This window comes from Heloderma suspectum, chromosome 6, assembly GCF_057233095.1.
Source record: "Heloderma suspectum isolate Gila_16-S chromosome 6, 16-S_ref, whole genome shotgun sequence".
Taxonomy (NCBI): domain Eukaryota; kingdom Metazoa; phylum Chordata; class Lepidosauria; order Squamata; family Helodermatidae; genus Heloderma; species Heloderma suspectum.
Window position 1 is genome coordinate 55,374,719 of NC_139463.1, and position 17,293 is coordinate 55,392,011.

At 48.5% G+C, this 17,293-nt stretch overlaps 2 protein-coding genes across 2 annotated transcripts in view; one reads left to right on the plus strand and one right to left on the minus strand.

The window, feature by feature from the left end:
• FKBP10 (FKBP prolyl isomerase 10) overlaps window positions 1–4,230 on the minus strand; it is a 26,509-nt gene extending 22,279 nt beyond the window's left edge. Inside the window, exon 1 of the mRNA XM_084804412.1 lies at window positions 4,104–4,230. The gene's annotated coding sequence lies outside the window, so the exon portion shown is untranslated. The remainder of the gene's footprint in view (window positions 1–4,103) is intronic.
• Window positions 1–17,293, plus strand: part of HROB (homologous recombination factor with OB-fold) — a 36,148-nt gene that overhangs the window by 2,426 nt on the left and 16,429 nt on the right. The window contains exons 3-4 of the mRNA XM_084807275.1: window positions 13,771–13,965; window positions 14,097–14,628. Of these exons, the coding sequence (XP_084663401.1) occupies window positions 13,771–13,965; window positions 14,097–14,628 (727 nt within the window). The remainder of the gene's footprint in view (window positions 1–13,770; window positions 13,966–14,096; window positions 14,629–17,293) is intronic.

Here is a 17,293-nt window from a genome sequence, read left to right on the forward strand (position 1 = left end):
TTCCGTGGTCTTCCAGGCCTTTTGCTGTTGCTGAGCTTGCCAGTTAATTCCTTCTTTTTCAGGATGTTCCAAACTGTTGTGTTGGCCACTCCCACTGTTTTTACTATCTCTCTGATGGGTTTATGTTGTTTCCTCAGCCTAATGATGGCCTCCTTCACTTGACACCTCTGTGGACCTCATGTTGGGAGTTCCAGTGAACAGCTACCAAATGCAAATGTAACACTCAGAACCAGCTCCAGGCCTTTTCTCTGCTTGATTGGTCATGGGGCACCCAGGAAACAGGCCACACCTGGCCATGCAGCTGCTTGTCAGCCATTCATTCCATTACTTATGAGCCACCAACGATGGGGGTGGTGTATGCCACTGGCTGTACTTCCTGAATGGTTTGTGCCCCACTTTTGTCACACCCCTTGAATTACAGCTGAAAGTCCTGACTTCGCTCCCATCTGGATGTGTTTCCTTTCAACTTCACTGTGGTGGTGTACAGAGGCCAACTGCCAAAACAGTTATCCTTGTTCCAATATTTCTGGCTCTGACTGTATTTGTGTAGGGGCAGTATGATATTGGCAGTTTTATTCTCAAATCTTTTCTAATTACACCTAACATGGAGTCTGCCTTTGTTTACAGCGGCAACACACTGGGTTGACATCTTCATCAAGCTGTCCACCACAACCCCAAGATCTCTTTCCTGATCGGTCCCTCCTAGCTCAGATCCCATCAGGCTATACTTGAAGTTGGGATTTTTTGCCCCAACATGCATCGCTTCACACTTGCTTACATTGAACCACACTCACCATTTAGATGCTCATTCTCCCAGATACCCTTTAGGAACTCTTCACAATCCCTTTTTGTTTTAACCACCCCAAATAATTTGGTGTCATCTGCAAACTTGGCCACTCCTATCATTTATGATCAGGTTAAAAAGCATTGGTCCTAATACAGATCCCTGTGGGACCCCACTATTTACTTTCCTCCAGTGGGAGAATTTACTATTTATTCCTACTCTCTACTTTCTGTTCTTTAACCATTTACTGATCCATAAAGGACCTGTCCACTTATTCCATGACTGCTAGATTTGCTCAGCAGTCTTTGGTGAGGGCCTTTGTCAAAAGCCTTTTGGAAGTCCAAGTAAACAATGTCTACCAGATCACCCTGTCTACATGTTTATTGATACTCTCAAATAATTCTAAAAGGTTAGTGAGACAGAACTTACCTTTGCAGAAGCCATGCTAATTCTTTTTCAGCAGGGCTTGTCCATCTATATGCTTACTAATTTTATCTTTAATAATGCCTTCAACCAATTTACCCAGAACAGATGTTAAGCTGACGGGCTTGTAACTTCCCGGATCCCCCTGGATCCCTTTTTGAACATGTGTGTTACATTGGCCATCTTCCAGTCCTCTAGTATAGAGGCTGATCTTAGGGACATGTTGCATATTGTGGTTAGAAGATCAGCAATTTCATATTTTAGTTCTTTGAGAACTCTGGGATGGATACCATTTGGGCCCAGTGATTTGTTTTCAATTTATCAATAAGGTTGAGAACTTCATCTTTTGTCACCACTATTTGCCTCAGTTCTTCACACTCCGTTCCTGAAAACATCAGCTCAGGCACAGGTATCTGGCCTATATCTTCTGCAGTAAAGACGGATGAAAAGAATTCATTCAGCTTCTCTGCAATCTTATTGCCCTCCTTCAGTACTCCTTTAACTCCATTGTCATCCAATGGTCCAACTGCCTCCCTAGCTGGTTTTCTGCTTCTGATATATTTAAGGTGCAATCCTATGCAGGTTTAGACAGACTATGCTGGTTGGGGAATGCTGGGAGTTGTAGGACTTTTGTCTGTCTAAACCTGCATAGGATTACGCCTTTAAAGAATTATTTATTGTTCCCTTGATGTTGTTAGTAATATGCTCCTCAAAATGCTTTTTTGCATCTCTTACTGTCTGCTTGTATCACCGTTGTGCAAGCTTGCACTCCCTTTTGTTTTCCTCACTTGGGCAAGACTCCCATTTTCTGAAGGAAGCCCTCTTTTCTCGCTGCTCGTTAACCATGCCGGCAACCTCTTGGACTCGGTGCTACCTTTCCTAACCTGTGGTATACATTTGAGCTGGGATTCTATTATTGTGGTTTTGAGTAATCTCCAAGCATTTTCAAGAGACTGAATCCTCTTGACTCCCCCTTTTAGCTTCCGTTTCACCAGTTCCCTCATTTTAGAGAAGTTTCCTCTTTTGAAGTCAAATATGACTGTGTTGGACTTCCTGGGCAATTTTACACTTATATATTAAATCTGATAGCACTGTGATCAATGTTTAAAATTGGTTCAACAACATTTACATCTCATACTAAGTTCTGGGCGACACCACTTAGGATTAAATCCAAGGTCGCCTCCCCTCTGGTTGGTTCCATGACCAACTGTTCTAGGGCATGATCGCTTAGAGCATCGAGAAATTTAACCTCTTTGTCGTGACTGGAACATGCATTTATCCAGTCAGTGTGGGGGTATTTCAAGTTGCCAATTATCACAACACTTCCTTGTTTGGAGGCCTCCCTGCTTTTATTTTCCATCTCAAGGTCACTCTGAGCATTCTAGTCTGGGGGACGATAGCATGTTCCTAGCACTACATTAGCTTTGGAGCCTGGTATTGTCACCCACAGCGCTTCTGTGGAAGAGCCTACCCCTTTTACGTGTTCTAGTCTGCTCAACGCTATGCCCTCTTTGACATACAGGGCAACACCTCCCCAGTACATCCTACCCTGTCCTTCCTGTAGAGTTTATGTCCCGCTGGTTCTCTCCGTTCCACCAGGTTTCTGTAATGCCCACTATATCCAGGTTTTCCTTTAAAACCAAGCACTCCAAATCTCCCATTTTGGCTCGGAGGCTTCTAGCATTTGCATAGAAACACCTATACATGGTGTCCCTCCCCAGATGCCTCTGGCGTGTGCATCTTTTGCTGTGGGATGTTGGCCCCTCTGACTGGCTGTTATGTTCTACCATGTGCTCCTGGCCTATTTCCTCCCCTTCTACATTTGGGCAATTAAAAACATTTTCATCTTCATCCCTTGGGGTTGATTTAACCCTAACCGGAGGCTTCCAAGCTCCTGTTGGCTTTCTCCCAGGGTTTAATTTAAAAGCTGCTCTGCCACCCTTTTTATGCTTAGCGCCAGCAGTCTGGTTCCATTTTGGTTCAAGTGTAGCCCATCCCTCTTGTACAGGCCCAGCTTGTCCCAAAATGTTCCTCGGCGCCTAACAAACCTGAACTCCTCTCAGCACCACCGTCTCATCCATGCATTGAGAGTCCTCAGCTTCGCCTGTCTAGCTAGCCCTGCGCGTGGAATAGGTAGCATTTCAGAGAAAGCCACCTTGGTGGTCCTGGATTTCAACCTCCTACCTAGCAACCTAAATTTGGCTTCCAGGACCTCACAACGACATTTTCCCATATCGCTGGTACCAACATGGACCACAACTGCTAACTCCACCCCAGCACTATTTACTAGCTATCTAGATGGCGCGTGATATCTGCAACCTTCACACAAGGCAGGTAATTCACCATGCGGTCTACACATCCATCACAAACCCAGCTGTCGGTCTAATGATCGAATCTCTCACTACCACAAGCCCCCTCCGTCCAGAGACACATCTTCAGTGCGAGAGGATATTTGTTCGTCTTCTGAGGAATGGGTCCCTTCTAAGGGATCATTTCTCTCTTCCTCAGAATGGCGCCCTCCTTCCCCAAGACCCACATTCTCCATGACAGCAGAGGAGCTGTCACCCTGGGAGTGGGGCACAGCTAATGGGTCCCTGAAGGTCTCATCCACCAACTTCTCTTAGCTTCTCCAGGTCAGCAACCTTGGCCTCAAGGGAATACACTTGTTCCCCGAGAGCCAGGAGCTCATTACACCAAGCACACACCCACGACTTCCGTCCAGCAGGCAGATAGTCATATATGTGGCACTCGGTGCAGTACACTGGAAAGCCCCCTCTACACTGCCGGCTTTCTACCTTCATTACTATTTTTTTATTTGGGTGTGTTTCCCCTGGAAAACTTAATTTACTATGAGAAGGTGGGGAAATTATTTAGTTATTTATTTACAGTTACTTACTGTGAAAACAGAATAGGGAGGAAAGAGTAGATTGCCCTGGCCTCCTCGCCCTGTTCCTCAACTCGCACGGTTGCTTAACTCGTTTGCTGACGCGTTGCCACTGGGGCTCCTCGTGCTCGGAGAGCTGGCTCCCTCGCAAGCGTGCCTCCTTATATAGATAGGCCCAACTGCTGCTGCAGTGAATCTGATTGGAGGGCCTCGTTTGAAAAGCAAGGGAGGCTGTGGTTGGTGGAAATAGGATGCTGGACTAGTTCGATCTTTGGCCTGATCCAGCAGGGCTTTTATTTCTGTAGATGGCGATGCATAGATGTTATTTTATTTCTCAAATCTGTAATTTGAAAGTGTGCTGTGAATTGCTGGTTTTCCCCTAAATTGCCCTATAAGAAAAAATATAATCCCATGTGGACTAGAACACACATTTCTGTCTCACATGAACAATATTTATAGATGTGCACAGGCTGAGAGATGCTCCTTTTCAGTGTTACGTGTTAAAGCTATCTGATCAGATAAGAGTATGTCCAACTCGCAGTGCATGAGTACTCATTCCCCCTCCCCAGTTCTGGGTTACTTATGAAAAATAAAATAATGAAAGCTCATGTTAGATGCAGAGCCTTGTATCTAATATTTTAAATAATATGACCTAACATACAGGTCTTTTGTAAGCACTGAGATCATATATATAAAGTGCTTTGAACACTCAAAAAGTGCTAAATTATTATTTAAGTTCACACAGCTGTAGAGGTTTCAAACTGCTCAGTGCCAGGCCTACCATTAAGCAGCATGAAATGGCCACTTCAGGCAGCAGATGTTATGGGATGGAGGCAACGGTAGTAGCCCATCGAGATGTTCCACTCTGTTGCAAGACCAAGTTTTGTGTGCTGCGTGGCTGGCCTCCAGGCCCCTAAGCTGCCCCTCACGTGCTGAAGTAAGTCTCAGCTGTCAGTCCAGTTGGCTTGTGGATGTGGAGTAGGTGGGGGCAGGATCCCCTTCTTGTCCTTCACCTGAAGCAGCAACATTTCTTGGGCCGGCTCTGTAAATCTTGCATTTACTTCAGGTTCTCCCTATTTTTGTTGGGTTTACCTGATGGGATTGGGATACTACTTTGGAGGAGCAAATCTATGTGTCCTGTGCATTCGTTTGATACTTACTTTGACTGGGAGGAACCATAAACTTTGCCCCACCAATTATCCAAACTTGGCTCTGACTTCAGATAGATATATGGCTATAAATGCTGGCCAGCCAGGTCCTTCGTAGGGAAATAGTGGCCCCACCACTGGCTTCAGCCCTAACCACGGATGACATGTGCCCCCCCAACAGTTTATCCATGAGGGGATGCAGCCCTCGACAGAGAAAAGACTGCCAACCACGGTGTCAGAGGATGGTTTCTTGATAATCTATGGAATGTGAGAGCCACTTAAGGAAAGGGACTCATCCCCCCACTACTAATGGTGGATCTTAAAGGTCTATGTGCGGGGAAATTGCATTTTAGGGAACAAGAACAGGGAGATCACAGAATGAGAACAGGGTAGGAGAGCGAGAGAAGAGGTGAGTGCACGTGCCTCTCTCTGGGGAGCTGTTGCCGTCTGCAAGGAGTGCATATGCTGTTTGCCTCCACCTCCGCTCTACTTATGAATCTGTAAATCAATCAAATGCTACAAATGCTACCTAAGTCTTCAGTAATCTCCTCCAAAAGGAAGCCAAACCTAGGGAGCACAGCCCCTGGAATATCTCCCTGCTTGGGGAAGTGGCAGTGCATAACAAGAGATTATGATAATGCCATTGAAATATTAGGACCAACCACTATTTCAAATGTAGCATTGCAAGCTTCAGTTATATATTTTAAAAATCTTTATTAAAATTGTATTTACACATCTGCATTGCTAAGACAGAGAGCTACAAAGCAATTCAAAATGCAACGCAAATATAGCATTCAAACAATGTTAGAAGCATTGTTACAGATTAAATTAAATTAAACCAAAAGATACTAATTTGTATTAACTAAAGATGAGTTGGTTATATAGCTAATCATTAGAGACCATACTTTCAAAGCTGTGTACTTCTTAAATATGCTATTAATTTAACCAGAGCTGTTGTATCTCATATTTCCTTTTTCTTTGGTCTTCATTAATTTTCCTACTTTTTTGCATTTATTAATGTTTTTAAATCTATTAGTATAGTAATAATGCTGTAACTATGCTGCACCGAGAACACCATGGGTTGCATCTAGAATTTCCGTTACTCTGCTAGCAGGACATTTCTGCTAGGGGGAGGCAGCGACTTTTGCCGATTCCTCTTTCCTCCTGTAACTCCCCTACCTTAAGTTGTTCTGAAGATTTGGGGACACTTGGGAACAACATTGGCGGCTGCTCGGGGAAGAGACAATTGAACTGGCAAAAACCACCTCCCCACCTTCCTCCAGCAGAAGCCTTTGCTGGAATCATAGAATCTACAAATGAAAGGAGCTCTTGTGTTTGCGAAAGGGAATGTCCGCATCCCACCCCATGAAACTGTAGTCGAGGGCTGACCTTGGTATTAAATCTAGACTTCTCTCCCCGCCCCGATAAAACATGTCTCTTGCCACTCTTTTAATAACTGGGTATGCTAAAAGCCAGCCGTCTGGAAGCTCCTTCTGTCCAAGCCAAATCATAGCACAGCCTTCAGTCACACACACAAACCATAGAGATATGACTGGCCACGGTTGATCAAACTTGGTTTTATCATAATTCTGTCTCTTTTTAAACAATTTTACATTATTTGAAGATGGTGTTTATTCTTTATCCTGTCTGCTGTTCACCACTCAGAGGTCTTTCAAGGTAGAGTGGTATACAAATACTGTAAATAAATATATAAAAAGAAAAATGGTAAGTGGAATTTTAGAGACGCTATTTTTTTCCTTCCCAGGTGGGGGTAACACCTCCCCTCAAAAAACAACTGAGAGATTATGAAATTTAGGCTGCAGTCCTCTACACACTTAGCCACTGAACTCAATGGGCCTCACCTCGGAGTAGGTAGATATATATATATATATAATTGCACTGAGAGAGTGTGTAGCTGTGATTGGGCAGAAGCAGGGCCACCTATAAAGAAAAGATAGCAGCAAAGGCTGGAGTTTATATTCACTCTCATTCAGGTCTTATTACGTGTTAATTAAAAGAACATTTTAAAATGCTCTTTTAGTGCAGTCTATTCTCATATTGCAAATTTGGGGGGGATGCGCGCTGTAACTGTTTGGGAGGGGTTACAACAGATCTCTGCAATATAAGTCACTGTTAATATTGCAGGTTACATATGGAACAGAGTGGAAATCAGACAAAAATCTCCCATACAAAACATTTGTGAGATTGCAGGAATATGCTATTTAAACTGCAATATTTAAATTGCAATGTGCTATTTAAATTGCCCCCTGACCCACTCCAGACACAAACTCAAGAGCTAAATTGCATGTAGAAATCATGAAATGCTGTGGACATAATATACCTCGACTTCAGCAAAGTGTTCGACAAAGTGCCCCATGATATTCTGATGAGCAAACTAGCTCAAAGTGGGCTAGATGAAACAACGATCCGGTGGATCCAGTTGGCTACAGAATCGGACTCAAACAGTGCTTATCAATGGGATCTTCTCAAACTGGGGAGAGGTAACGAGTGGGGTACCGCAGGGCTCAGTCCTGGGCCCAGTGCTCTTCAACATTTTTATTAATTACTTGGAGGAGGTGGTGCAGGGAATGCTGATTTGCAGATGACACAAAATTGGGCGGGATAGCTAATACTTTGGAAGACAGAAACAAACTTCAAAGTGATCTGGATAGACTGGAGCGCTGGGCAGAAAACAACAGAATGACATTTAATAGGGATAAATGCAAAGTTCTGCTTCTAGGAAAAAGAAACCAAATGCACAGTTACAAGATGGGGGATACATGGTTCAACAACGCTACAAGCGAGAAGGATACTGGAATTGTTGTCGATCACAAGCTGAAGATGAGCCAACAATATGATGTGGCTGCAAAAAAGGCCAATGCTCTTTTGGGCTGCATTAATAGAAGCATAACTTCCAAATCCCGGGAAGTACTAGTTCCCCTCTACTCAGCACTGGTTAGGCCTCATCTGGAGTATTGTGTCCAGTTCTGGGCACCACACTTTAAGAAGGATGCAGACAAACTGGAGAGGGTTCAGAGGAGGGCAACGAAGAGGATCAGAGGACTGGAAACCAAACCCTATGAGGAGAGACTGAGAGAACTGGGCATGTTTAGCCTTGAGAAAAGAATGAGGGGAGATATGATAGCACTCTTCAAGGACTTGAAAGGTTGTCACAGAGAAGAAGGCCAGGATCTCTTCTTGATCATCCCAGAGTGCAGGACACGGAATAATGGGCTCAAGTGACAGGAAGCCAGGTTCCGGCTGAACATCACGAAAAACTTCCTGTTAGAGCAATACGACAATGGACCCAATTGCCTAGGGAGGTGGTGGGCTCCCCCACACTGGAGGCGTTCAAGATGAGGCTGGGCAGCCACCTGTCAGGGATGCTCTGACTTGGATTCCTGCATTGAGCAGGGGGTTGGACTCGATGGCCTTCCAGCCCTACTATTCTATAATTCTATGTTGCACTTCAAAATGTTTTAATTAAAAAATATTTTCCCCATACAAGATGATCTGAATTAGAAAGAACATGAACTTGCTGCCACCTTTTATATCTGTGGGTGGATCCGTGGGTGAATATGTTGTTGCTCAATCACAGCTACTCTGAAGCCACAGATTTCCTCATTGTTTCCTATGGGTTGTTGTTATTATTATTTCTATTATTTATATCCCACCTTTTCCCCACTACTGGAACTCAAGGACTACACTACTCAACTCATGTTTTACAACATTAAAAACTTGTACAGTTAAAACATATAAATAGAAATATACAAGTTAATAATATAATTAAATCTCCAATAATATTAAAATTGTATAAAATATCAAAATATATAAAAAAAAATATAAACCATAGTATCCATCCATCATATTCTCACAGGTCCTGACTAGCTATCCCCAAAGGCCTGCCGGAACAAAAATGTTTCTACCTGCCTGCGAAAGCATACCAAGGAGGGTGCCACTGTCGCCTCCCTGGGAAGGGAGTTCCAGAGCCTTGGGGCAGCCACTGAGAAGGCCCTCTCCCGCATTCCCACCAGACGAGCCTGTGATGGTGGTGGGACTGGGAGAAGGGTCTCCCCTGAAGATCTCAGGGCACAAGTAGGCTCATAGGGGAGAACACGATCTTTCAGATAACCTGAACCCAAGCCATATAGGGCTTTATAGGACATGACCAGCACTTTGAATTGTGCCCGAAAACAGACTGGGAGCCAGTGAAGCTGTTCTAGCAGGGGACTTGTATGCTCCCTGTAGCCAGCCCCGGTTAACAGTCTGGCAGCAGCTCTTTGAAGCAGCTGAAGGTTCTGAGCACTCGTCAGAGGCAGCCCCACATACAGCGCATTGTTGTTCAGTCATTCAGTCGTGTCCGACTCTCCATGACCCCATGGACCATAGCATGCCAGGCCTTCCTGTCCTGCGCTCTCTCCCGGAGCGTGCTCAAGTTCATACTCATTGCATCGGTGATGCTATCTAGCCATCTCATCCTCTGCCATCCCCTTCTCCTTTTGCCTTCAGTCTTTCCCAGCATCAGGGTCTTTTCCAGAGAGTTTTCTCTTCGCATTAGGTGGCCAAAATAGTTGAGCTTCAGCATCTGTCCTTCCAATGAGCAGTCAGGGTTGATTTCCTTTAGGATGGACTGATTTGACCTCCTTGCAGTCCAGGGTCTTCTCCAGCACCACAGTTCGAAAGCATCAATTCTTCGGGGCTCAGCCTTCCTTATAGTCCAGCTCTCACAGCCATACATTACTACTGGGAAAACCATAGCTTTGATTAGACGGACCTTTGTCGGCAAGGTGATGTCTCTGCTTCTTACTATGCTGTCTAGGTTTGCCATAGCTTTCCTCCCAAGGAGCAAGCGTCTTTTAATTTCATGGCTACAGTCACCGTCTGTGGTGATCTTGGAGCCCAAGAAAGTAAAATCTGTCACTGCTTCCATTTCTTCCCCTTCTATATGCCAGGAAGTGATAGGGCCAGATGCCATGATCTTAGTTTTCTTAATGTTGAGTTTCAAACCAGCTTTTGCACTCTCCTCTTTCACCCTCAACAAGAGGCTCTTGAGATCCTCTTCGCTTTCTGCCATTAGGGTGGTATCGTCTGCATATCGGAGGTTGTTGATAATTCTCCCAGCAATCTTAATTCCGACCTCTGATTCATCCAACCCGGCATTTCTCATGATGTACTCTGCATAGAAGTTAAATAAGCAGGGTGACAATATGCAGCCTTGTCGTACTCCTTTCCCAATTTTGAACCACTCAGTTGTTCCACGTCTGGTTCTTACTGTTGCTTCTTGACCCTCGTACAGGTTTCTCAGGAGACAGGTAAGGTGGTCTGGTACTCCCATCACTTTAAGAATTTGCCAGAGTTTGTTGTGATCCACACAATCAAAGGCTTTAGCGTAATCAATGAAGCAGAAATAGACGTTTTTCTGGAATTCTCTTGCTTTCTCCATGATGCAGCGAATGTTGGCGATTTGATCTCTAGTTCCTCTGCCTCTTCGAAACCCAGCTTATACTTCCGGTAGTTCTCGGTTCGCATACTGCTGAAGCCTAGCTTGTAGGATTTTAAGCATCATCTTGCTTGGATGTGAAATGAGCGCAATTGTGCGGTAGTTTGAACACTCTTTGGCATTGCCAAAATGGCACAACTGTAATGGCACAGCGCATTACAGTAATCTAAATGGGATATAACTAAGGCATGTGTCACTGTGGCCAAGTCAGACATCTCAAGTGATGGGCACAGCTGGTGCACTAGCTTTAACTGTGCAAATGCACTCCTGGCCACCGCTGAAACCTGGGCATCCAGGCTCAGGGCTGAATCCAGAAGTACACCCAAGCTGCGAACCTGTGTCTCCAGGGGGAGTGTAACCCCATCCAACACAAGCTGAATCCCTATTCCCTGATCTACCTTTCGAATGACCAGGAGAACCTCTGTCTTGTCTGGATTAAGCCTCAATTTGTTTGCCCTCATCCAGTCCATTACTGCCGACAGACACCAGTTTAGCACCACAACAGCTTCCTTGGAATTAGATGAAAAGGAAAAGTAGAGTTGGGTGTCATCAGCATACTGGCGACACCGAACCCCAAAACTCCAGACAACCTCTCCCCATGGTTTCATGCATATGTTAAATAACATGGGGACAAAACAGAACCCTGAGGGACTCCACAGGCCAATGGCCAGGGGGTTGAACAGAAGTCTCCCAGCACCACCACCTGGGTCCGCTCCTCCAAGAAGGAATGGAGCCACTGTAAAATAGCACCTCCAAGTCCCAACCCAACGAGGAAGCCCAGAAGGATACCATGGCTGATGGTATCGAAAGCTGCTGAGAGGTCCAGCAGAACCAACAAGGACATACTCCCCCTGTCTAGTTCCCAGCATAGGTCATCCACCAAGGCGACCAAAGCTGTTTCTGTCCCATAACTGGGTCTGAAGCCAGACTGAAATGCATCTAGATAATCTGTCTCATCCAGGAATCCCTGGAGTTTGGAGGCCATCACGTGCTCCAATATCTTGCCCAGAACTGGAATACTGGAGACTGGCTAATTATCCAATATGGTGGGGTTCAGGAAGGGCTTTTTGTTTTTTTTGTTTTTTTAAACAAAGGCCTCACCACCACCTCCTTCAGCAGGCCAGAACTCTGCCTTCACTAAGGGAGGCATTAACCACTCCACTTACCCACTCGGCCAGTCCACCTCTGGCTGCTTTTATGAGCCAGGAAGGGCAAGGATCTAGAACACATGCGATGGCTCTCACCTCTCCCAGGATCCTGTCCACATCCTCAGGCTGTACAAATTGAAAATTATCCAATAAACACTGGATAAGCAGGGGCCAAAGTTACATCCATTGGCTCTGTATCAACTATACTGTCCAAGTCAGAGCGGATTCGAGTGATTTTGTCTGCAAAGTGCTGAGCAAATTGTTCACAGCCGGCTGTTGAGGGGTTTAAATTATCCTATTGCCGGCAAGTGTATAAGAGACCCCTGACCACTCAAAACAGTTCCTCTGGACAGCGCTTTGCAGACGCAATAGTGGCAGGAAAAAAAATGCTGCCCATATTGCCACAGAGTAGGCCTTCAAATAGGCTCTAGCCCATGTTCAATCAGATTCACTCCAAGTTTTCTCCCAACGTCACTCTAGTCATCTTCTCATTCGTTTCATTGCTGCCAGCTCCCTAGAAAACCAGGGTGCTGGTGTGGCTCCACTGTGAGAGAGAGGACGCTCAGGAGTGATTGTGTCCATGGCCCTGGTCACTTCTTCATTCCAGAGATCGGCCAGGGCTTCAACAGAACTGCCTGCCAAGGCAACAGGAAAATCTCCAAGAGCTGTCAGGAAACCATTCAGATACCTCAGCCTCCTGGGGCAGACCATCTTAATCGGCCCTCCACCCCTCCAAAGGTTCCAAGTACCAGCAAGACTAAACCCCACCAGGTAGTGGTCTGTCCATGACAACAGAACTATAGAGAGTTCCTCCACTCTCAGACCACTATCACCCCATCCAGCACAGAAAACAAGGTCCAGTGTGTGCCCAGCAGCATGGGTGGGGCGAGATACCTTTTAGGACAGACCCATGGTTGTCATGGCGGGCATGAAGTCCTGAGCCACTCCCGGCAGGGCAGCCTCAGCATGGATGTTGAAATCCCCCAACTCAACAAGCCGAGGGGTCTCCAACACCAACCCTGAGACTACTCCAACTAGCTCAGGAAGGGGGACTGTTGAGCAATGGGGTGGATGGTACACCAACAGAATCCCTATTCCGTCCCAGGTACCCACCTTCAAATACACACACGATCCCAGCAGACTGTGGGATAGGGAACCTGGTCAGGGGAATCAAATCCTGATAGACCACTGCCACTCCACCTCCCCAGCCCCCACGTCTGGCCTGCTGTTGGACAGAGAACCCTGGAGGGCAGAGCTGAAAGAGATTAACCCCCCTCACTTAACAAGTGAGCTGTTCTTACTTCCCGCCCTGGGAGGGAGGACGAAAAATGGTCAAGGCCTGAATCCACTGAAAGCAGCCTATAGTTGAAAGCAGCCTATGAGAGCCAGTGTGGTGTCGTGGCTAGAGTGTTGGCCTGGGAGTCAGGAGATCTCGGTTCTAGTCCACACTCAGCCATGGAAGCTCACGGGGTGACTTTGGGCCAGTCACAGACTCTCAGCCCAACCCACCTCACAGGGTTGTTGTGAGGATAAAATGGAGGAGGATTATGTACGCTGCCGTGGGTTCCTTGAGGAGGAAAAAAGGCGAGATATAAATGTAACAAGTGAATAAATGTTAGTTGGGGAGACGAAGCACCAGTCCTCCCTGATGTAGTAAAAAATAAACCCTGTGGTTGGATTGCAGCGCTCAAACGGTGTGTGGGGGCTCGCATGTCTGAAGGGTCCTCCGTACAAAAAATAAGCTGGTGCACATAAAGATAGGCGTCAGGAAGGAGGATGCAAACCGGGCTAGTTTTACACCCACGGAATACTTTCGCCCAGGGACGCGGGCTCCCATCTGCCAGCGGTACAGCCCAGTCCCAAGACACGCCCTCCCCCAACAGGGCCTACCCCGAGTCTCAAGCAGAGGGCCTTTCACTGAACCTTCTTACAAGGCCAGTGCATTACTCGATGGAGGGAGGAAAGCACTTCGTACGCGACCAGAGGTACAACTCCTCCGAGAGCCAGCGTGGCGCCGCGGTTCGAGCACTGGAGACGCCGGTTCTCGTCCCCGCTCGCTCGGCCGTGAAGCTCACCGGGTGCCGTTGGGCCAGCCTCAGGCTCTCGGCCCAACCTACCTCACAGGGCTGTTGCTGTCAGGACAAAATGGAGAGGAGGAGGCCTACGGGTGCCGCTTTAGGTTACCTGCGGGAAAAAGGGCGGGATATAGATGCAATGAGCGAGCGAGCGAGCCACCCGCGAAGGCCGCTCCGGAACCGAGCCTCGGCGCCCGGGCCCGCGCTAAGGCGCGCTGCACGGGCGGAGGCGGAGCAGCGCTTCAAAAGGCGCGTCTGCCCCGCGGCGTCGCCCCGCGGCTCTCGGGGGCCGGGGCAAGGGCAGGAGCCCGGCGCCTCACGAGCCGCGGCGCCCGCGGGCCGGCGAAGGCTCCGCGGGCCTCTCCGCACGTCCCGAGCGCGGACGAGGGCCGTGGCGGGGCAGGCGACGTGCGGGGGGCGCGCCTGCGCGGTATAGCCACGAGGCGCTCGTGCTTTGTGGGCGGAGGGAGGGCACTGAGCACGCGCAGCGAGGAGGCGCCGCCGCCGTCGAGCTCCCGTCCGCCCGCCGTCGCTGAGGCGGCGGCTTCGGACGCGGGCAGCCGCAGAGCTCGGAGGGAGACGTCTGGCGGCGGCCCGGGTCGCCGGGCTCCCCTTGCCCGCCTCTCCCGTCCTCCGCCCTGGGGGCTGGGCCCTGCCTCTGCCATGGTAACCGAGGGCCGGGACTGGCGCGGGGGGGCTCCCACACGTGTCCTCGTGTTCCCACACGTGTCCTCGTGTTCCCACGTTCCCGGTGCGTACGCACGGCCGTCCTGCTCGGGCAAGGGAACTGGGCAGCCCCGCTGGCGCGCTAGGAAGAATCCAGCCAGTTGTGTAGCCACGCCGGATGTTTCTATCTTGCTTCCCCGCCGTTCAGGGCCAAAGGCGCCCAGGCCCTTGGCTGGCAGGGGATGCCGCCGGGGGCGCCCAGCCCAGCCTCGGGATGGCCCGCACGCGGCGCGAAGTGCGGCGGCGATCTCCGGGCTGCGCTTCCTCCGAAGGGCCGGCGGAGCAGGCCGCGGGCTTCCGGGCCTGGCTCTGTCAGCGGAGCGGCCCCAGGGACTCGGAGCGCTTCCCCTGGCGGCCAGCTGCAGCCACGCTTCGGCCAGGGCCGGCACGGCACCGCTTTCGCCCCCACCCCGGCGCATCTGCGCAGCAATGCAGCTTGGGCCTAGCACCCTCCGCGGTACACCCGCGATTTACTGCGCGTTTCCCGAACAGACTCGCTGTGTCCCTTTTGTTGTTGTTGTTTATTCGGTCAGCCGCTTCCGACTCTTCGTGACTTCATGGACCAGCCCACGCCAGAGCTTTCCTGTCGGCCGTCACCACCCCCAGCTCCCCCAAGGTCGAGTCCGTCACCTCCAGAATATCATCCACCCACCTTGCCCTTGGTCGGCCCCTCTTCCTTTGGCCTTCCACTTCCCCTAGCATCAGCATCTTCTCCAGGGTGTCCTGTCTTCTCATGATGTGGCCAAAGTACTTCAGTTTTGCCTTTAAGATCCTTCCCTCAAGTGAGCAGTCTGGCTTTATTTCCTAGAGTATGGACTGGTTTGATCTTCTTGCAGTCCAAGGCACTCTCAGAATTTTCCTCCAGCACCACAGTTCAAAAGCATCTCTCTTCCTTCGCTCAGCCTCCCTTATGGTCCAGCTCTCACAGCCATAGGTTACTACGGGGAATACCATTGCTTTAACTATGCGGACCTTTGTTGTCAGTGTGATGTCTCTGCTCTTCACTATTTTATCAAGATTTGTCATTGCTGTCCTCCCAAGAAGTAACCGTCTTCTGATTTCCTGGCTGCAGTCAGCGACTGCAGTAATCTTTGCACCTAGAAAGACAAAGTCTGTCACTGCCTCCATGTTTTCTCCCTCTATTTGCCAGTGATCAATCAAGCTGGTTGCCATAATCTTGGGTTTTTTGAGGTTTAACTGCAACCCAGCTTTTGCACTTTCTTCTTTCACCTTTGTCATAAGGTTCCTCAGCACCTCCTCACTTCCAGCCATCAAAGTGGTATCATCTGCATATCGGAGATTGTTAATGTTTCTTCCAGCAATTTTAACTCCAGCCTTGGCTTCATCAAACCCAGCACGTCGCATGATGTGTTCTGTGTACGGGTTGAATAGGTAGTGTTCTATTGCCGCTTGCCAAAAGTGCCCCTTTTGGGGGCCGTTAAATGCGCAGCTGTGCCGCCCCATGAGCGCGGGGGTGCAACATTTCAGTGGCTGTTTTGCATCTTAGGGGTTCTGTTGTGTCTTTCCCTCTCTTGTTAGTTAAAAATTGGTTGTTCTGTCCTCCTTCATTTCCACGCCATCTGCTTGTCAGTTCCCCAGCACGAGACTCTAGCAATGGTTCGCACTCATACGCATGAGCGGCACATACCTACCCATCGCTCCGAAATGGTGGCTGGAGCGAAGATAGGCCTCCCCCAAACCCCCCCCCCAGCCCTTGGGCACTGAGTCCAAAAGCAACCGTTGCAAAGATACGAATCATAGAATCATAGAATAGTAGGGTTGGAAGGGGCCTACAAGGCCATCGAGTCCAACCCCCTGCTCAATGCAGGAATCCAAGTCAGAGTATCCCTGACAAATGGCTGTCCAGCCTCGTCTTGAAGGCCTCCAGTGTGGGAGAGCCCACCACCTCCCCAGGTAATTGGTTCCATTGCCGTATTGCTCTGACACTCAGGAAGTTTTTCCTGATGTTCAGTCGGAATCTGCAAAAGTGTCATTAAATAACTGAAAACGCTTCTCTGTGCCGCTGCGAAGGGACAGGGAGAATAAAGGAGCGTCACAGAGCAACGCAGGCACTACACACATCTACAACACGCCCACCGCAAAATGCGGAGTCAGTTCAGGGAAGAGACAGACGGCCTGCAAACGCAGGGAAACCCGCAGCAAACCCAAAAAATCGCAGCGAAATGCCACCTTGGAAATCCACAGTTTCTGGGAGAAAACCAGAGATGGCTGTGAAGTGGCGACTGTGCCATATGTCCCTAGGGACCTTGACTCACAGCTGCCCCAGAATGAAAGGCTCGTTTAGATGGGGCCCAGGTAGTTTGGCCACAGTGGTTGAGCTACTGGTAGCCTTGAAACTGGATTATTGCAGTGCACTTTATGTGGGGCTGCCCTTATGGCTGGTATCTTAGAACAGAAGCCCATTAGGTTTAGGATTCATCTAAAGGCGGAGTGGGAGGGTGGGGGACAATTACGTTCAGTGACTCTTTGTATGAGCTCCTCTGGGGGGAAACAGTATGATGTTTGGCAAAGAATCTTGCCTCTCTCTGTTCCAAAATCTCCTTTTTGTGCTCTTTGGTTTTCAATGTAATTAAAAAAAATAACA